General features: G+C 43.8%; 2 protein-coding genes across 9 annotated transcripts in view; both read right to left on the reverse strand.

The window, feature by feature from the left end:
• Positions 1 to 9,442, reverse strand: part of LOC110503707 (alpha-actinin-4) — a 47,939-nt gene extending 38,497 nt beyond the window's left edge. For 3 of the 7 annotated variants that reach the window (XM_036961900.2, XM_036961898.2, XM_036961895.2), the window contains exon 1: positions 9,043 to 9,442. In XM_036961900.2, the coding sequence (XP_036817795.1) occupies positions 9,043 to 9,177 (135 nt within the window). In that variant the 5' untranslated portion in view covers positions 9,178 to 9,442. The remainder of the gene's footprint in view (positions 1 to 9,042) is intronic. The other 4 variants (XM_036961897.2, XM_036961894.2, XM_036961899.2 and 1 more) reach the window with 2 other exon arrangements.
• Positions 9,443 to 10,234: 792 nt separating this feature from the next.
• Positions 10,235 to 20,883, reverse strand: zgc:85932 (CysPc and EFh_PEF_CAPN13_14 domain-containing protein). Of its 2 annotated transcripts, none has more exons than XM_021582183.3 (20): positions 20,360 to 20,883; positions 19,213 to 19,282; positions 17,076 to 17,194; positions 16,778 to 16,911; positions 16,310 to 16,481; positions 15,998 to 16,069; positions 15,719 to 15,810; positions 15,559 to 15,633; positions 15,306 to 15,469; positions 14,985 to 15,142; positions 14,578 to 14,786; positions 13,893 to 13,935; positions 13,690 to 13,779; positions 13,532 to 13,592; positions 13,136 to 13,200; positions 12,673 to 12,741; positions 12,294 to 12,372; positions 11,991 to 12,107; positions 11,732 to 11,790; positions 10,235 to 11,544 (listed from the first exon to the last, which is right to left on the reverse strand). In XM_021582183.3, exons 1-20 carry the CDS (start codon positions 20,606 to 20,608, stop codon positions 11,518 to 11,520), a joined length of 2,124 nt encoding a protein of 707 aa, XP_021437858.1. In that variant the 5' UTR covers positions 20,609 to 20,883; the 3' UTR covers positions 10,235 to 11,517. The 2 variants fall into 2 exon arrangements, with proteins under 2 accessions (XP_021437858.1, XP_021437857.1); XM_021582182.3 differs by having other exon boundaries at positions 12,634 to 12,741.

Consider the following 20,883-nt stretch of genomic DNA (forward strand, 5'->3'; position numbering starts at 1 on the left):
CTTATATAATGTTACTTACCCTACATTATTCATCTCATATGCATACGTATATACTGTACTCTATATCATCGACTACATCCTTATGTAATACATGTATCACTAGCCACTTTAACTATGCCACTTTGTTTACATACTCACCTCATGTACAGTGCCTTGCGAAAGTATTCGGCCCCCTTGAACTTTGCAACCTTTTGCCACATTTCAGGCTTCAAAACATAAAGATATAAAACTGTATTTTTTTGTGAAGAATCAACAACAAGTGGGACACAATCATGAAGTGGAACGACATTTATTGGATATTTCAAACTTTTTTAACAAATCAAAAACTGAAAAATTGGGCGTGCAAAATTATTCAGCCCCTTTACTTTCAGTGCAGCAAACTCTCTCCAGAAGTTCAGTGAGGATCTCTGAATGATCCAATGTTGACCTAAATGACTAATGATGATAAATACAATCCACCTGTGTGTAATCAAGTCTCCGTATAAATGCAGAAGGTTTGCTGTGTCTGTCAGCGTAGTGTCCAAAGCATGGAGGCGCTACCAGGAGACAGGCCAGTACATCAGGAGACGTGGAGGAGGCCGTAGGAGGGCAACAACCCAGCAGCAGGACCGCTACCTCCGCCTTTGTGCAAGAAAGAGCACTGCAAAATGACCTCCAGCAGGCCACAAATGTGCATGTGTCTGCTCAAACGGTCAGAAACAGACTCCATGAGGGTGGTATGAGGGCCCGACGTCCACAGGTGGGGGTTGTGCTTACAGCCCAACACCGTGCAGGACGTTTAGCGTTTGCCAGAGAACACCAAGATTGGCAAATTTGCCACTGGCGCCCTGTGCTCTTCACAGATGAAAGCAGGTTCACACTGAGCACATGTGACAGACGTGACAGTCTGGAGACGCCGTGGAGAACGTTCTGCTGCCTGCAACATCCTCCAGCATGACCGGTTTGGCGGTGGGGCAGTCATGGTGTGGGGTGGCATTTCTTTGGGGGGCCTCCATGTGCTCGCCAGAGGTCCTCAGACGCCTTGTGAGACCATATGCTGGTGCGGTTGGCCCTGGGTTCCTCCTAATGCAAGACAATGCTAGACCTCATTTGGCTGGAGTGTGTCAGCAGTTCCTGCAAGAGGAAGGCATTGATGCTATGGACTGGCCCGCCCGTTCCCCAGACCTGAATCCAATTGAGCACATCTGGGACATCATGTCTCGCTCCATCCACCAACGCCACGTTGCACCACAGACTGTCCAGGAGTTGGCGGACGCTTTAGTCCAGGTCTGGGAGGAGATCCCTCAGACACCTCATCAGGAGCTAGCCCAGGCGTTGTAGGGAGGTCATACAGGCACGTGGAGGCCACACACACTACTGAGCCTCATTTTGACTTGTTTTAAGGACATTACATCAAAGTTGGATCAGCCTGTAGTGTGGTTTTCCACTTTAATTTTGATTGTGACTCCAAATCCAGACCTCCATGGGTTGATAAATTTGATTTCCATTGATCATTTGTGTGATTTTGTTGTCAGCACATTCAACTATGTAAAGAAAAAAGTATTTAATAATAATATTTAATTCAGATCTAGGATGTGTTATTTTAGTTTTCACTTTATTTTTTGGAGCAGTGTATATACACTTCTGTGTATTGATTTTAAGAAAGGCATTGATGTTTATGGTTAGGTACACCTTGGAGCAACGAGTCCTTTTTCGTGAATGTGCACCGCATCGATTATATGCAACGCAGGACACGCTAGATAAACTAGTAATATCAACCATGTGTAGTTAGTTACCTAGTGATTATGATTGATTAATAAAAAGGAAAGTTTATTTCTAGCTAGCAACTTACTGCATTCCCGTAACAGGCAGGCTCCTCATGGAGTGCAATGAGAGGCAGGTGTTTAGAGCGTTGGACTAGTTAACCGTAAGGCTGCAAGATTGAACCCTCGAGCTGGCAAGGTAAAAAATCTGTCATCCTGCCCCTGAACAAGGCAGTTAACCTACCGTTCCTAGGCCGTCATTGAAAATAAGAATGTGTTCTTAACTGACTTGCCTAGTTAAAAAGTTGTAAAAGATTTAAAAAATAAACGGCCAAATCGGTGTCTAAAAATACAGATTTCCGATTCTTATGAAAACTTGTAATTGGTTCTAATTAATCAGCCATTCCGATTAATCAGTCAACCTCTAGTCTCTGTTGTTGAATCTTATGTTCATACAAATATTTACACAAGTTTGCTGAAAATAAACGCAGTTGACAGTGAGAGGAAGTTTCTTTTTTTGCTGCGCTTATGATGCACACCCTGGGCCTGCTGTGATAGGGCCCTCTGTCAGCTGGCCGGTGACACACAGGCAAAGGCAGGTCACACTACAGACAGAGATAGACAAAAACCACCCAAAGTTCTTTCCTCATCTCTCACCCTGCAGGTTAGCCACTAAGAGGCCTGGTTAATAGGCGGGGACACCTCAAGGGCAATCCTCCTCCTCTGGTGAACAACAATCATCACTCTCTATTAGCTCCCACTCTGTTCTGTCTCATGCTGTGCTTAGGACTCCAAATCTCTGCTACCATGTGGAACTGAAAGACACAGATCTGAATCTGAGGGCTACTTCTACAACTGGAGTTGAATAAGGAAGCAACAGAAAACCACAGAAGCCACAGCCTTCCTTCCCCTTTCCTGCTACTCCCTTGAGATGGACTCTAGTAGGAGTCACATACTGGGCTGAACTAGGACAAACAAGCCCATTGGACTGGGTGAGTTTAAATGGGAGCATCTACAGCACGAGAAGAGCCAGTAGTCTTGTCACTTCCTACTAGAGAGTTGGTGATGGCTGTGCCCAAAGTAGCATGAACACCCTTTGTTTTGCGTTGATTCAACGTTCAAGTTAAAGGACAACCTTTATAAGTCTAGTAGATTAACTGTCCGGCGTATCTGTGTTTTTCTGGTCTTTATACGGTTGTCTGTGTGCTAACAACAGTCTCTGAGGAGCTGCCTTTGTGTTGCAACACACTCCGAAAAAAAGCCAGGCATTTCTCTCCCTCCCTGACGATCTGCCAGTCCGCCCCTGTAAATGCCTGACTAGAAAGAGCGCCTCCCACATGAGGACCCGACCACATGGCCAAAATGTTAAACTGCACTGGTTTTGTGATGAAGTCGAAATCCAACCGGCTGCTGGCCAAAAAATAAAAATATATAGCCTAAATACTAAAAATAAGCCTGTGTATTTCCGTGGGCCGCGCTCTAATCCTCTTACAAACAGTCTTTTGTCTGGGCCCTGTACACTTAAGAGTCTTTCAGTGGTGCTGCAGACATTATATGCAAACAATGAGCCAAGGAGAGGGAAAGTGTTGCTGTGGCTGGTTCTCTCTGTGCCCTCTCTGACTGGGTGCAGGGTGAAACCTCAAACTGAAAGACGGCGACATGACTCTGGGTTGGCCTAGTAGCTGCTGGGTCACGCTGTAATATTTAAAATTGCACTTGCCGTGCATGCAACCACCTGGGGCTCAGAGTCAGACAAACACTGTGTGTTGGTGGGTTTCTGCACTTTTCCAAGGGCTGGGGGCAATTAACAACATCCCAACATGCTTAGTTTCAAGACCCTCCCTCACACTGTGCCCCACTTACCAGAGTCTTTAATAATAAAACGAGAAGCCACAATAGAAATGAGGGCCTCAGAGAAAACGCTTTGAAGAGCTGCTTCTCTCTATGACCTCCCCTTATGGCTAGAGGGTAGGAGGAGCCTACCACTAATCATACAGAGATAACAGTATGTGTTTATGTGTACTGTTGACTGGCAGCTAAGCCTGTTCACTCAAGGCTGTTTTGTTTGGTTGTTAACACACACACACACACACCTGCTAGGAGCGCCACCAGCAGGTTCATCAGATCAAACCACATCCATCCAGACCACCCGGTCCCGACACAAACCCTGCGGAGCGACGGTTAAACCAATCAAACTTGAAGTTTATAAGCCAACCCTCTGCATCACTTCTGTCCAAACAGATCTGAGAAGTAGCTCGTTGGGACTACCCTTGAGTTACCCTTGAGCAGTGTTCTCCACAGCTATGGAAAGCCACTGACCAAAAGGATTAACCGATACGGTGTGTCTCTGGCCATGCCTTCCTGATCCTCCTTAGCCCTTCCACCAGAGCCATGTTCTTATTAAGTCCCCTGATCCAGCTGCCTCTCCTCCAGCTGGGATAAGGGTGAGATCATGTCAGGGGGCAGCATGCTACCAGAGTTTGATGCAGCTCAGACACCAAGTCCTGCGGTTAAACAAACACTAGATACATTAAAAACTCAATGACAAGTCAGTGGGAGGATGGAGTCAGTGGTAGAAACATTTCAATTGCGAGTCAACTTTAAAAGGGCGTGGCCCAAGGCAGATCTTTACCAAATGGTATAGCAGTGGACTGTAACTGAATGAACTATTTCACTAATGTGGCACTTTGGATAGAGCCGTCCATTGATAGCATGCCCCAGGAGTGATGACCCAGTCAAAGATCACCTTTAAAAAGTAACTGGTCTCTGGTTCATTGTGAAATCAGGTGGACTGCGTAGCTGTAGTAGGCATTCTACCAGCCAAAATGTCAAGGCTAAACTGTGGCGGAGCCTTTCCAATAGCAGAGATGAAAGCCTTCAGCTTCCTGTAACAGTTGACTCATACAAATACACAGCACGTGTCTCTGAAGCAACATCTTAATGTAAAGTACAAAGTAGTCTCTCTGCACATCTGCTCCCAGTAACAGAGTCTCCCTGTGGCCTGACACTGACTGGATATGATATGAAATCTCAGAACCAGCCTTTTATCCAGACAGTCTTTCCTGAAGGGGTTTCGGTGGATTTATGGGACAGATGTGTAGGGTTCAGGCCAGGGTTAACTTCCAGCACAGATTGGGGACATCTACTGCTGCAGTGGTGGTGCCACTTGGCAAGACCAGTAACATGGGTAAATTGACAGAGATACAAATGCTATCAAGTCAAACCTGGCAGGCTGCACTAGATGATGGTATTTCAAGTGTTTGACTTTAGTCAAGCTGAGGACACAATGAGTGTTGTGGTAGAGTTAGCTAGACAAACGCACTGGTGACTAAAAGCCACTGTTGGCGACTGCCATTTCTCACTAAAGCAAGATCGTTTTCTGTAGTTCAGGTTAAAAGCATCTCATAGTGCAGGGCTAGGCAACCCAGGTCCTGGAGTGGTACAGGCACTTCATGTTTTGATTTAACCGACCTGAAAGACCAGGTGTGAATAATTTAGGCAATCACTGAACTGACCAATTAGCTCAGTTGGTCAGGTGTGGTGCCTGTGGCACTCCAGGAACAGGGTTGCCTGCCCCTGTCATAGTATGTATGGGTTATATAGCCTGCAAGCTAACTTAGCCCACTCCTGCATTAGAATACATACAAATAAAATGCCTAGATCGGTATCTATTTACATTACAATTGAATTAGAGTCTCAGACAAGGCCATGATTAGACAGTGGATTGCAGTAGTGGTGCTTTTAATAGCAGCAGATAGTCTTATGCTCTAGGCCTGCTAAAAGCCCTGCTGAGCAGCACTGTGGTCTGGCTCCCCTGTGTCACTAAGCTTGGCTTTCTCACGGGTACAGACTAAATAATGACTGGTCCACCACTGCCAAAAATACTCCCTGCATAGAGGCCTCGGTGAGGCTTTTATCAGAATAGACATATGCCAGACACACATCACACCTTTGCTGACTGACAACAACAAAAAAGGGACCAAAAAAAAAAAAATGGTCATGCAATTACTTGGCACAAACCAATCTACTAGTGTTGACTGGCTACATTGCCAGAACATGCAACAGGAGAGGGAACTTTGTTTATTTAAATGGAACAGTGTTTATCACCAACCCATGGCGAAACCCCACAGTCATTACTCTGCTATGTGGAAGAAATAACTTCTCTCCTAAAGCCCCCTCCCACTCCCCATAATAATGCAGCCATCCCCTTCTTCACAGACCACACCACCACACCCAAACACACATTCCTTTCTCCCAATTGCCTACAAGCCCCCAAAAGCACAGGGCCTGGTCCAATAAGCACAGACATACCTACACGCAAACAAGCAGTGCTTCAAGTTGGTGTATACAAACACTGTCTCACATGTACAGACAGAAACCACAGACTCGAGTAGGAGAGCTGCACATTGCAGATATTTGACTCCTGGCTCTAAACAATCCTAAATGAGATTTGGGGGTTGATATCTATAGCCGAACAGTGGCATGTTGGCACCAGCTCAGAAGACAATCTCCCAACAGAAACAGAGTTTTAGTACTACTGATAAGGAGGCTACACAAGAAGTACAAGTCAATAACATGAGCCACACCATCATAGCGTGTGTGTTGCGACTCAATTTCAAAAGACCCCATCTATGGCTTCTAGCATGTGAAGGCATTATGAACCTCTCCTCACTCCCCTAAAATGTAGCCCCATAAACAGGGGAGGGGAGGAGAAACAGACCAGAGAGAATGGCTGACACAGAAAAACACAAATAGCCCCCAAACCCCAACCATTTCAAAAACGGGAGCACCCAAAGATGGTAGGACGACACCCCTTGCCAAGCCCTCAATATGTGGCCACACAACTTCCCTGACACGTTAAAAAAACACAGAACCCCCCCCCAGCTATAATGGGCCACAAATGGAATGTTTCCCCCTGCATGCTCTTGCTGTGGGAGAAAGAGAGAAGAGGGAGGATGGGAGAACGGTTACATTCCATTCTGCTCTGTCCCCTCGCCACCTGGTCATTTTACATTCAGCTGATTTCAGACCAGGGTCAGCAATACTGCTCTCAGGCTGATGACAGGTCAAACACTGACGTGAGATCAGGCAGGGACCACTTGACACCCAGAGGCCTGAGTATATAACTACAAAAAAAAGTGGTCAGCTAGAAGGCCTTCATGCAGATAAAACAATAGAAACTCAGGTGTAGTTTCTCTATGGGCGGAGATAGGAATATCCACACTCACAGTTGAGTCTTCCCTGCTTATCCCTTCATCAGCCCCAGTCACACAAACACACACTCGACAAAGGAGAAACAACCGGTTTCTTTTAACATGGACATAAAATCAGCCACTCCCACTAGTCCAGCGCTTAGTGCCCCAATTCCTTAAAAACACCCTGGCCACTTGTGAGAAACCAAAGCAGCCAGCCCTGAACTGACCGAGTCTGCCAGTCAAATGAATAGCTTGGGGAAATGGGAGAGAATGGAAGAAACTTAGAACACTGCCAACCTTGGCTGTGTAGTAATCTATGCAAGGGCACTGTGGTATGGGTGAGTCTGGTCAGGAGAGAAAGAGCATTTCTCTTGGTGGGGCTGAGTTGGAACAGACTGTTAACAATCATGGTAATGCAAACAGACAGGTACTTTGATAGTGCAGTGTATATAGGGAAATGAGGAGCAGTAAAAATTCCCACTGATCTTAAATATATGTTAAACTGAATGTGAGACGAGACCATATCCAAACAGTGTACGAAAAAGTTTGGCCATCACATCAGGCTGACAGTGGTTGAGTTTGGGGTGGCTTTTACCCTTTGCACATATTTGGTGGCTGAATGTCCTTTGCTTTGAAGTAGGTTGACTAACTGACATCCCGATACATTTGCATGGACACCGATTCCAACATTGCCCTGCTAGTATTGAAATTAAAACAGAAAGAATGGCCTCCAACAAAATTTGGGGTATTACAACATGTCTTGGCGTGTGGCTGATTTTTGGCATTAGGTTGGACTTAATTACATGTTTCTCAAGCTGAAATGGAGCTCTCTGAAGTGTATTACATTTTAACCAGTGTATTAAACTGGACTAGACTGAGCAGGATGACATTTTGGTGTTGAAAAAAACCCTTTAGGTAGAATAACACAGTGGCATGTTGGATGTCCACTTGGAGTCTGATTTCCACATACATACAGCAGGCCTAAATACATAGGCTACAATAAGTACAGAATCACTGGTGGGAGGCATGTATTAACTTCATGCAATAACTGGCACAGCAACGGTGAAAACGCCACAGGAATTTGCCCATGGTTCCCCCTCCGACTTTTCTGTAATAAATGTCCTGGCTATGAATGTCACGCCTCCCCAATGATCTATAAAAGCTATACATCCTTCAGTAACTGGTGTTATTTTTTTAGGAAAGAAGCCCCTATTGCCTGCGTTTGTAGGCCATCTGAGTCATTTGTTCATCATTGAGTATTTTTCTTCCTGTGAGGAAACGTTGGTCTCCCTTCCTTTATAGGGAAACCTATTTAGAGGATCGACATCCAGAGAGTGTAAAGCTGAACGCATGGTTAGGCTAAATCAATTATTTGAATGAATAATGTGGTGAGTTAAAACGCTGAGTAATGATGGGCAGTAATATAATACTCCGGGTGACGTCACTCCACTAAAAAGGCAAATCATTTTCACAACGAGGTGTAGCTCGACAGACCCTCAATCATTCCAGACTGTTAAGCAACATTGCCTCGAATGATCCTCACTCCACATTTCCAAGGTTTGATCATAGTTACAAGCGCGCGAGCATTAAAAGGATTAAGACGAGTCTAAAAACCTTTAAAATATTTTCAGCTGGAAATATTTTATTTTCAACTGCGACAGAAAGTAGATTCCAAAAAAAACAAGAGGGCACAGCAATGTTTTATCTGCTTCGACCCAGAACATATTTTAACACTTTCAGGACACAATTTCTTATACTATTTTTTGACTCACATCGAAATTATGCCTATGGCCATCTTGAAAAATGGCAGAAATATCGACTGGAAAATAAACCAGGCTAACATAAGCGGCAGAACTAGATAGAGTACAATGTTTCATTCCAATAAAAAAACTATCGCTGTCCTCGGTCGATTGAGAAAATACAGGTTGCTGTCGTAATGACGCATGTGGAAAGAGTTTATTAGCCCATGTCTTGTTTGACATATACCATATGGACAAAGGAAAGTTCGTTACATTGACTCGGTATAAAATCGTGTTGTTTTATAGATGCAGCGGCTAGGCAATCAGGGCCCAAATTCAGTCCCCGACCTCTCCCTTCCATTTTACCTTTCTTTGCTGTTTCTCCCAGGCCGGGTCCAGCAGCAGGTCCCGGTCCCAGTCATTTTCTTGTTCTCTTGGGTCCATGTAAACGGCTGGTCCTCCAGACGATGCTTGACTATTAGAAGCGTGATAATCTACCATAGTCAGATAGCTAATAACCTACCGGTATATCTAAGACTCTCGAACGAGAAATAGGGAATGTGACCCAGTTGCGGAAACTCTTTGCTTTCAACGTTCCGTCAGGAATATCCGGTCTATACACTGCCAATACTGGCTAAAAGAATGCTTAATCTCCACCCGAGGAGAGAATGGTGTGGTCGAAAGCAAATAGCCGCTCCTACAAAACTAGAGTAGGTTGCCAGGCCCAAATAGCTCATGAATATTCAGTCGTCTGCTTATTATTCATGAGCTGTTGAGATCCTTCCCCCCAAAAGGCTGAGAGCACATTATTTAGTAGTAGACTATAGCCTACTAAAAGTAATGTTCTAAAAAGTATTATGCCTGATATGTAGCCGAATGTCTTTGTAAAGTAACCTAAATCATTGCAGATTGAAGTCTTTGCATGTTGCTAAATATATAATTGAAACATTGTATCAACATTTAGATGCAATTTATCCTGGCCCCTTGAAACGATACAATGTTGAAATCAATTTTTTAAAAATGCACAAATGGATTTGTAGCCAGTATAGACAGATTTACGAACTGTAACATTTTGAGCGCAATACTAGAATAGTTCTGATAACTACTACTTCTATAATATCCATAGAATATTAAAGTAACTGTCCAGTGAAAATGTCCCTTTCAAAAGTTAATATTATGTTAACTCATATCCAAATAATGTTGTTGACTCATTTAAAACTAATATGTGGCCAAAGCATAAATTGGAGAAAAACACTTCAAAAACCCCACCTCAAACTTGTATCTCCAGTTGTATCTCATTCTGTTGGGGTACGCCCACTCCATTCCAACACAGAAAAGCTGCTTTTTAACATGCTTAATAACAAAAACTATTGAAAGGAAACTATTTCACTCATAGAAATCTGGACAGTTACTTTAAACACAAGCTACACACTACACAGGGGTATATATTCGTCTAAATATATGACTCTGCACAGGGACACTTTCAGGATGCAACCTTTTGGAACGTTCAGATAGAAATACACTATGTTGAACAAACATGCCTCTCTTACATGTAAAATATGGAATTGCATGAGCTTTATTCGTGGCATTTCTATCTACAACATTCTACAATGCTTCTTCTTGCAAGACACGAATCAGACAGAGCCTATAACAAGACCACCCATTTTATGTAATATTAATGAGGACATGCTACACCATGAATCATTTAGCCAGTGAGCCCATTGGTGTTGTTACCCACCTCAGATTTTTGTTGTCCCTTCATGGAGAGCCTATGCCACCTCACTGGTGCCCAAATCAATAGTCCTACATGCAGGTGCATCGAAACCAAAACCGTATGAAATTCCCTTGGGCCTATAATTTTGTTTGAAAGCTTGTCGTGTGTAAAGTGGCTTATATTTACCATTCAAATTTGATATGCTGGATCTGGCTGACATGACCAGACACTACATGAAGTAGGTCACGCTCCAACTGTGTGTCCATGCCAATTATCATCAGCGAGGCCTGATATACCATATGAATCATCGCAGGCCCCCCTAGCCCTCTAATGTTTTCATGACTGCCACATTGTGCCACATTCCTAATCGTTTTCTGATATACAGAAATCCCATGGGCATTGGACTCCATCCCCCATTACTATAAGGAATCATTGTGGTGTGTACAATGTCAAGGTTAAATTATTACACATCAAACTGTCATATCCATTTTCTAATTAATTATATTTAAATGTAATGACAGACCTAGATTTGGCATCTCCTTTTTCAAAAAGCCTGTTGCAGGTGAAGCTAGTACATAGGGGAAAGGACAATTCATTCAAAGGTGTGCAACTACACCTGTTCTCCTTTGATATCAATGTTTACTGATCCTAATTCCAGTTATTTTAGATTGTTTAATACGTCTGGGGTGTGTGTGTGTTGAGTACAAAATTAGCAGCTGTACTTCAAGCTACATTTTTAGCTTCTGAAATCAGTCTGACTTATTTAACACTCGTGTAATAATGGCACAATAGGAAATTGCTTGAACGTTTGCCACAGTACCCCTGGTTCTGGTATGTGCTTTTTTTTCACTATTCAGAAAACAAGATCATCCCACATTTGAAGCGGATATTTACACACACTAAAGTCTCTCAGCAGAACATACATTTTTCAAAACATTCCCCGCTGAAAAGAAGTCAACAGAAAGTGAAACAGAATTACAGCATGCACTTAGTTGCTAAAATCTGATGTTCGGCACAAATAATTGAAAGTCTTTATTGCAAAATAGATCTGTAACTTTTCATTTAAAACAATGCTGCACCAAAAACCAGTTGAGCCGGCGGAGGGGATGAAAACCAGTGAGAGCGGGTCAGTTGTACATCGTCATGTGGAGCCACTACAAATCAGAAAAAGGGTGAGTCAATAAATCAATATTTAATTAAAATGGCTATCCAAGCCATTATACATATGTGATCACATGCAAAAGCGGCCTTTTCATTCATGTTAAGTCTGCCGTATTCTGCATGTTTACTAGGCTGTGAGAAAAAGAGTAGGTTTGGATCATCTGTCCTGTATGCTCTTACCTGTCTGTAGCTAACTGATATGGTCCCCATTCCCACAATGTCATAGGCTTGAAATTTATCTGTGAATGGCGCAAACATGATGAATTAGACCAAATATCCTTACATACAAAAACACATTTCTCTTGTATGATTATTAGTTTATTCTAAGTGCACTTTCTTGTCAGTAACACATCTTCAACCATTTAAAATCCCACATCAATCAGTCTTCCTAAATTCCTATTTTCAGTCCTTGTTGGACCACACCCATGCCCTCCCTTACGAATCATGCTGTCCAGTTTCATCAGCAGGTATAGGAAACCGGGGTAACTGACTGTCATGTCTGGCTCTGTGTAGCGCAGGCCGATCAGCTCCAGGATGAAGTCATCCACCCCCATGCCTAGACCAAACGAATACATATCAACATATCATACATATCAACTCATGTTCAACCACATAACCAGTTTCAATTCTGTTGGTATAAAGTTCATGTGGACCAATAGGGACTGAACATGAAGAGTGGCATTTTGGCGCCCCCTAAAAGGCACCAATGGAAGCTTGTCATTATATCATAAGTGTGTTCTACCTGCAGCTTTCAAGGCAGGTGAGACTTCAGGGTACTCCAGCAACTGGGATTTGTTCTTATCAAACGTCAAGAATATATCCTGTTAAGTGGAAGATCAAGACCAGCATGACTGAATAATATTTTCAGACAAATATAACTCAAATCACTTCGCATGCATCGAAGGGGTCGTATGATTATTGAATCAGCTCAGTCACATGATTGAATCAGAGAAGTCACCGATCCCTATTATATGTCCTTTAGCCAATCATAATTAGACTACAAAGACAAAGCATGCTTTAGCCAATCATACTACCGCCCAATCTTATCATATTGAAAGAACAGAATGATTGAAACTGTAAACCTTCCACTGACAGATGGCTTCGTATGGTTTAGACCTTACTGTCCATTTCCTGATCTTGTCCCACAGTGCCTGGAACCCCTGCCAGTCCAGCTGAGCTAACCCCCGACTCTGAGTTGACACTGCAGTCAAGGAAACTGCCCATCAAAAATGCATGGCATAATTAAGGTCTTGGTAGATCAGCAGACCAAGTGAGGTCATGGTGGACAAGTTACCCTACCTTTGTATGTCTATGTACATACATGGCAAGTGTGTAACGTTCCACATTACATAGCTCCCCAAAAAAAGGGCTATGATCTTCAAACAGTCGGCCTAGCCGAGGCTCGAACCCCTATGACCAGGGGGTATATGTGAGCTTAGACCGCTACACCAGAATCTGTTATATATTTAACCTATATTAACATGTTTATTGATCTATATAAACTACTGACCATACAGCCATGTTGAGACTCGATGCAGACTGGTTCAGCCATACATGTATTTTTTTCTCCAGGAGAAAGGATACATCCGTGAGGACCACAAAGCTCTTGCAGTGCTCCAGGACCAGCTTCTTCTCGCTCCCCCCCAGCACTGCAGGCCACAGCCCAGGAAAAGAGCAGGAAGCCACACAGACAAACCGTCAGTTTGGAACAGTTAAGACTTCCTCCTGCAGTGACATCACTACTTCCTGAATGTTCCCGCTGTAGTTATGGCTTATGGAAGACTGCTAAATCAGTAGAGAGATTCGTACAGTTTTCCAGAATTTTCCAGGTGCATGTTGGCAAAGCAATGGCTACTGGTTGACAGATGCCATTATAACAAGCTGCTGTAAAGGGGAAGTGTGTACATGGTAATCAAAGGTGTGTCTTAGCTCCCATTTTTGAGGGACGATAGCGGCCCATTTTTGGAGCCAAACCCTTACCTCCGCCTTTTATGGCCTCGGTAAGCAGGTTGAGAAGCTCCAAAGGTCGACACTCTCCTTTCTGTTGGGAGGTTAGAAAAAAAGTTTTGAAAGTAAATATTGCACATCTTAGGCTAGAATGGAACAGTTCACATGGAACCTACTACATGTGTTCTCACCTTGTTGCGGTGCTTTTTAAAGAGCTGTCGTGTGGCCTCAGGAGAGGGCAGAGCCGACAGGTGTGGAAAGGAGGGCTGCAAGAGGGAGATCTACAGTGGAACACACAGGATGATCCATTTAGTCATATCATGAAAACTCATACTAATGGAAACAGGAGGTGTTGGATTGTGGATACTTTGGACATCAATGCAATGACCTCTACCTGTGTGGGGGAGTTTACTTCAGTGCCGGGCTTCTCAGCTGGCCTGCAAACACAAAGAAAATACAGAATCATACGATTTAACTTGAAAAACAGACCTTTTAATTGGTGGATAAACATACACACCGAGTGTATAAAGCATTAGGAAAACTTTCCTAATATTGAGTCACATCCCCTTTGGTCCTCAGAACAGCCTCAATTTGTCGGGGCATGGACTCTACAAGGTGTCCAAAGTGTTCCACAGGGATGCTGGCCCAAGTTGACTTCAATGCTTCCCAAGGTCAAGTTGGCTGAATGTCCTTTGGGTGGTGGACCAGTCTTGAGACAGTTCTTGACACACTCAAACCGGAGTGCCTGGCACCTACCACCATACCCCATTGAAAGGCATTTAACATCTTTACTCTTGCTCATTCACCCTCTGAATGACACACATACACAATCCATGACTAAATTATCTCAAGGAAACAGTTCCTCCACACCGACTGTGGATTTAACAGGTGGCATCAATAAGGATCATAGCTTTCACCTGGATTCACCTGGTCAGTCTGTCATGGAAAGAGCAGGTGTTCTTAAAATGTTGTAAACTCAGTGTAATTTAGAGAGCCTTTTCTTGACTGAGAGCCGTGAAACTAACAATTATCATAGGTATCTCTGCCTCCAACATCCAGTCATGGACTGGTCCACTCACGTCGCATTGTTGCCCTTTTCTGTCAAAACCCGCAGGATGAACTCTCCCTGCTGATTGGTATCCGCGGTGGAGGGGATGATGACATAATGGCCGGGCGCCAGGCGACCACGAATCACCACCTCCGTTCGCTGGGCGTAACCCTGGGTGCTGATGAGTGGGCGGCGCAAGCTCAGGTCCAAAGAGGACAGGTAAGAGCACTCTGAGGCAGCCTGGGAAGAGAGGGGTGGATACGGTAGGGTACATACACACACATTTCCACACTGAGAAAAATGATGCCACACTCAAATATTCCCTGACTTCTTCCTCCCTTCTTTTTTCTCTCATATTTAGTGAGGCTCATTTAAATCTACTCTGGCTGTATTTCCTGTTGTGTGTGTATGTCTGCATACAGTCATGTGCTGGTGTACCTTGTAGATATCCAGGCCGATGCCCAGGTGGACTCCTCTGAGTCTCTGGTGCTTCTGCATGAGGGCCACTAGGAAGGAACAGGTCAGTTCAGGGTCACTGGGGTCATCGTCCTCCTCCAGCAGGGTCAAGTGGAACTGAGGGTTCTGCCAGAACCAGCCTGGACAGATACATATTTAGTATTGTACATCATCTGCGTGTGTATGTTTCAATAAGGCACACACATGGATATCAATCTATTCCTTCGCTGATTATGTATGACTGAATTCATTTTTATTTCATAGTTGTGGTGTGTGTGTCAGTAGCATTGTGACTTTTCCCACCCCCTTTGGGAGAGCCCCCGGCGGAGATGTGTGGAACCCAGCTCCCATGATGCATCGTGCAGTTCCATGGCCTCTGTGTGGCGCCCGGCTCACTCAGGGTCTCCTCACTCAGGTGACACACCTCCATCGACTCAAAGTTCTGACGGAAGTCCGACACTGCCATCCTGAGCGAGGAGAGAGAGATGCTATTAATATATGTGAACAGGTGAAGTATAGACACAAAGAGAAAGTCTATGAAGAGAGGTCCACTTACCAGAACTCCCCGTCCTCCTTCTGAACCCTGTCCAGACGCTTCTGCTCCTCCTCACGGACATGACTCCACTCAGGCCTGTGGACAGACAAACACACTGTGAGGAACCTGCCCCAACACACACATGTAAATGGTATGATTAATGGGTTAATAGCTAGCTAACCCATTCATGTCACTCCAGGGTCCCTCCCACTCCATCTTTCCCCAGGGGTTGTGAACACGGACCAGCTCCACAGTCCCATACTTCGTCTTCACCTGAGGGAGTGGAGGAGTGAGAGAGACAGAGTCACCCAAGCTGAAAACCTATTTGACTATCAAACACAGGAAACCCAACTCCACTGAATGTGTGCAGGTTTTGGCTGGTGGCATTAGGACACTTTTGGCCTTGGTGTGCAGTCATGAATCAGAGAGTGAATTTGACAACAGAGGCAGGTAGTCTTACATTTTCAAGCCCAGTTACAGAGTAGGCATGTCTGAACAGGATTCCAAACTCATTCCTCTCCTCAAGGGGGCCCTGTGGGAAAATGAACCCACGCATAACATATGTTAATGTCTAAGCAAAGTAGAACAGAAGGTTAATATTACCGGGTTCTGCTCACTGATACAATTATAGGAGTGGGTTTGAATCCTAATACACGTAGAAAGGTTATTCCATCAGAAAGATGGAGCTCGGCACCTATGTTTCATCACTATGTCCCCTGTAGTATCACACACACACACACACACACACACACACACACACACACACACACACCTGGCAGTTGGCACAGTTGATGAGTGCTCCCTTGGCCAGAATGGGCTTGAGGAAGGCTGCCAGGTCCTTGGGCAGAGAAGCCACAGTCAGCACCTCAGTTATGCCCCCTGTCATGTCCACCATGGCCTCGTGGGGGAAGCCCATGTTCAGGGCCCGATAGCCTCCCTTCAGCCTGACAGAGAGGGTCAATCACAACAGGTAAGATTGGAGGCCAGAGCAGCATTATAGTGCAGTGGACACACTGGTACATCCTGGTGTTATCCACTTTGGCCTTACGCAACTAAAGCCACACGCAGGAGGTAATTACACTGACAAGATAGAATGACGTAGACATGCAGTTCTAGACCAACTCGGAGGTAAAATATCAAATCATTGCATCCACAAAGACAACGTGTGTGTGACAGGATAGCAGGAAAAAAAACAGCATGCATAGAACACCAAAGATCGCAGAGACAGACAAACACCGACTTGGCGTAGGCCTTCTCCAACAGAGCACTCCAGAACTCTCTTTTCTCTGAGGAGCACAGGTAGATCAGCTTGCCCTTTTGCGTAGGCAGCAGGTCATCAACCTTCACCTTCTCCCACTCGCCATACTGCCAGAACTATAGACAGACAGGTTTTCATTTTAATCTCAGGGATAGGCATCAACAAACTCCAACTAAAATAGTCATTCACCCATATGTCCTATAAACAGGAGTGCAAATTCGACAAACCTTGACAAATACTGTACAGCCTAATTAGGTGTGTTTAATGTCCTGAGGCTGACCTGGAAGTAAAAGCTGCCGTTGTAACCCTCCTGGAAGCTCTGCCCATTGGGCACCACCCGCTCCAACAGTGGGCGATACAGGGAGAGGGATGCCACCGCAGACAGGAACCAGCAGTCATCTAATCAACAGAGAGCAGGGGAGGACAGAGGGTCACTGGGTAAGTCAAGGGAGAGCATGTTTAGTAATTTGATGATGACCAGCTGTCGTTTACTGTACAGTAGACATACAATTCATTAATGATGTCAAAGCCATTCTGTGCTCTAGGGTAGAACTTTGCTGTCATGACATGGCCCTTTCTGGGTATAAAGTGTGGCATCCCCCTTGCTCTCCTTTCTTACACCCAGGTTCTGTTATCTCAGGTTGTCAATTCCTTGAGGAGACTCTCTCCTCCTGGCCATGCAGTGTAGAGAGAGAGAGAGAGTTTCACAGTAGAACAAAGGAACTTCTTCTACATCACAGAACTTGAGAACTAAACAATATCCATGTTTTGGAGAATGTGTAAACGGTCGGTGGAGAAGCCAGCTACGACCTGGTCCGTTTTGTTTCATGTTTGTGACCTCATGAAAGACAATACAGCCACATTACCATAACTCTGTTTATACAGGTGCCTCCGTTATGAGGTTTGCGTCTAATTATTGTATAAAATAAATGAGTAAAGATGAAACTATTTGTGAAATGATGTAATGCTATGTTAAACCATTAATGTGAGAGAATTGTATTCCCTTTAAAGTTTAACTCAGTCATTGGCCCGCCCCCATGAGCACAGGCATGATCTGGCTCATGGGACAGCCCTTTTCTACTGTTACGAATAAAAACCCCACCTGAAGAAATCCTCTTCAGACCATGCGTACCTCGGTCAGCTGAGGGGTCTAAGGGTGAGTAGAAAAAACCTCAGTATAAGCTAAGGTTGTAATGGTTGTTGAATTCCTAACCATACCACGTGGAGCATTGGCCACACAGGTGGAAATGGTTAAACTCAGACTATCGATCCCGACAGAATAAGAGCAAATCTTTGATACTAATGACTAGTCTGCAGGTAGAAATGATGTCAACCTGACATGCGAAGATCGACAACTGCCGAAACACCTAATCTATAAGAACATTTTTGAAGGGAACTCTGAAGTATCCATTCTAATCAAGAACAGAAGAGACGCTTGGATGAACTTTCCAACAGAAAGACGGACGATTCCAACAGAGATCATGACGACACACTGAGCGTAAATATATAGTGATTGCAATTATTCCCGAATGACTGAGCGTTTGTGCAAAGGATTAGCATTTCAATTAATATAATTATGAACTGTGTAGTGACTCATTTTTGTCTTTCCCGCCCTTCTCAGTCCACACCCACTTCCCTTTGTCCACCAAGCCGTTATATCGGCTTAGCCCACTAGGGAACCTCCCCTATCATTTCCTTGTAACCATATCTACTGTGTTGTTTGTTTATCCATTTCTGTGATTATTTAGTTAGTAAATAAATGATTAAGACAATTGATGTATGGATGATTCATAGTAAAGGCTGGGTTCTTGCAGATAACCAACAATTTACATTGTTTGAAATGAGACGAATGTGAGGTAAAGAATAATTAATTAATTAGAAGACTAATTGATCAGATATTAAAATATCTGAAGAGTTATATATGGAAAATTAAAACTTTGCAATCTGAAGATTTTCCTTGGTTAATTATATTTACATGATTCGTTTAATCACGTAATAATAATTACAGAGAATTGATTTGATGAAATAACAGTCTTCACTTTAATGATGCCAAAGACACGACATTGCCATCAATGGGAGAAAACTTTGGCTAATAAGGAAACAGACAGATCAACCGTACCCCAGCTTATTGTGGTACTGCAATGGTTGGAAACAAGACTAAGGGCTCTATTCAATCTGTAAAGCATTACAGATTCCACAATAGACATTTGAAGGTAATTTCTGATTGAGCAGACATATGCAGTGTTTACAATGAACGCAGCCTCCACTAAAAAGCGGGAACATTGACATTTAAAGGCAATCACGCTGCAACGCTGAACTTCTGCGACGCAGATTGAACAACACCCTAATATGTAAGGAGGCAGGTGGTGGAAAGCCACTGCTTCGGGCAACATACATATGGCATTTGATCTACTTACTCAGAACTCCCTGACACACGTCCATACGTGTTGCTCCATCCACTATGAACTGTGCTGAAGGGCAGATATCCTGGGAGAGAGGGAAGAGAAAGCAAGACACAACATGCCTCTTAATAACAAACCTTTAGCTGAGTGTCTCATTTACTGGGTAAGATGAAGTGGATAACAACATACCAGGGACACACTCCTGTTTACATGATCTAAAGTAGTGTAGAGACTTTAACCCACCTGTCCTCACTCACAACTGTTGCTTTTTACAGTTTGTTTATATTTATGATTGACTGAACACTACTAGGCCTCCCCATAGATAAATAAACTGAAATAAAAGTGCAAAGATACACGGTGACAGGCATTGTTGACCTAAGACTCCATCTTCAATGGAGAGAAACAAAGCAAATACAACATGACGTAGGTAAGGAGACCTTTGTGTCTTTATGACTAAAACCAGCCGACCAGACTTGGCTCTCATGACAGCTTGACAATTGGCTATGCCTTGAGGCTAAAATCACTATGATCTAGTCCTGCCCTAATGCAGTAGTCTTCAATCCAGGGCCTGAACTCATAAAGCATTGTCCAATGGTAGGGCTATTCAACTCTTTCTTACCCTACGAGGTCTGGAGCCTGCTGGTTTTCTGATCCATCTGATAATTAATAGCACCCACCTATGATTCAGTAATCTGGAGCTTGATACCCACCCAGTGGATCAGGGCCAGGCTGGAAGATCACTGCCCCAATGTCCGAGTTTCTCACCACTTCATTGACATTTGAGTGACAAAAGCTAAACTCTATACCAAACATTACCCACACAAATCTAATCTGCGTTTTTTCTTTTTAATGGTGGTTGTCAGTACATGCATGATTCTTAGCACGTCTATGCGACCTGAAAGAGAAGTATATGACACACCCCTAAAAACTTGCATTTGTCATGCATTGAAAATAACTGTCCATTAGAGACACCCGTCCACCCCTGTTGTCAATGCAAACATATCACACTCACAGTGTATTGCAATTATACATAACATGGTATGTCGGATGGTTTTATTAATACACACTTATTTTGTAAGAGAGAAAGGTTTCCATTTAAATTAAGTATTTTCATTAATTATTTTTTATTTGTTTATGTTATAACAATGTCATACTGCGCTACCTTTGGGCGTCTCCATTCCATGGCGGGTTGAAGAATCATATCTCCCATTGGAAAGTCGTAGTCCACGAACAACCCATCATCCATTGAATTACCGCCGCTACCATGTTTTTGAAGAACTGGAGTAGGTTTGTCAGCGGTAAATGACGAGAGCCACCGTTTGGAGTTAAACGAGCTTCCGAGATCTTCAGTCGTTGCCTCTGCTGTACCTATTTCTGCGACCGGAGTCTTCTTTTCATTACTGTCACTCATACCGTCGCAATTCTTTCTGAATGTCCTTACAAAACCGATATGCTGTTTGTTGTGCAGTTAAAATAGTGTGCATGCAGAGAAACCCTTCAACTTTTAAAACACTTGCTCTATCCACTTTTCAATTATTATCCAGGAGTTACCGTACCAACTTTTCTAGAGTCTTCTGACTTTGTAGTCATGAACCGATTTACCTTGTCAAAATGGCCATTGGCCACACCCTCGTTACTGCACTGTAACTCACCTGTGCAGCCTTCGAAAGTCTCGCTTGCATGCGC

The sequence above is a fragment of the Oncorhynchus mykiss genome, chromosome 24, assembly GCF_057628025.1.
Source record: "Oncorhynchus mykiss isolate SJ-2025 chromosome 24, ASM5762802v1, whole genome shotgun sequence".
NCBI lineage: Eukaryota > Metazoa > Chordata > Actinopteri > Salmoniformes > Salmonidae > Oncorhynchus > Oncorhynchus mykiss.

Bases quoted from the DNA above. Each gene is read 5' to 3' on its own strand.
- zgc:85932 (XM_021582182.3), bottom strand. From the start codon at position 20,608: ATGAGTGACAGTAATGAAAAGAAGACTCCGGTCGCAGAAATAGGTACA. The intron at 16,482-16,777 runs GTCGGTGTTTGT...CCTCTCTGTCAG, and splicing joins TTGGAGAAGGCCTACGCCAA to GCTGAAGGGAGGCTATCGGG. The intron at 12,742-13,135 runs GTATCCTTTCTC...GTGTCAACTCAG, and splicing joins GCTTTGTGGTCCTCACGGAT to AGTCGGGGGTTAGCTCAGCT.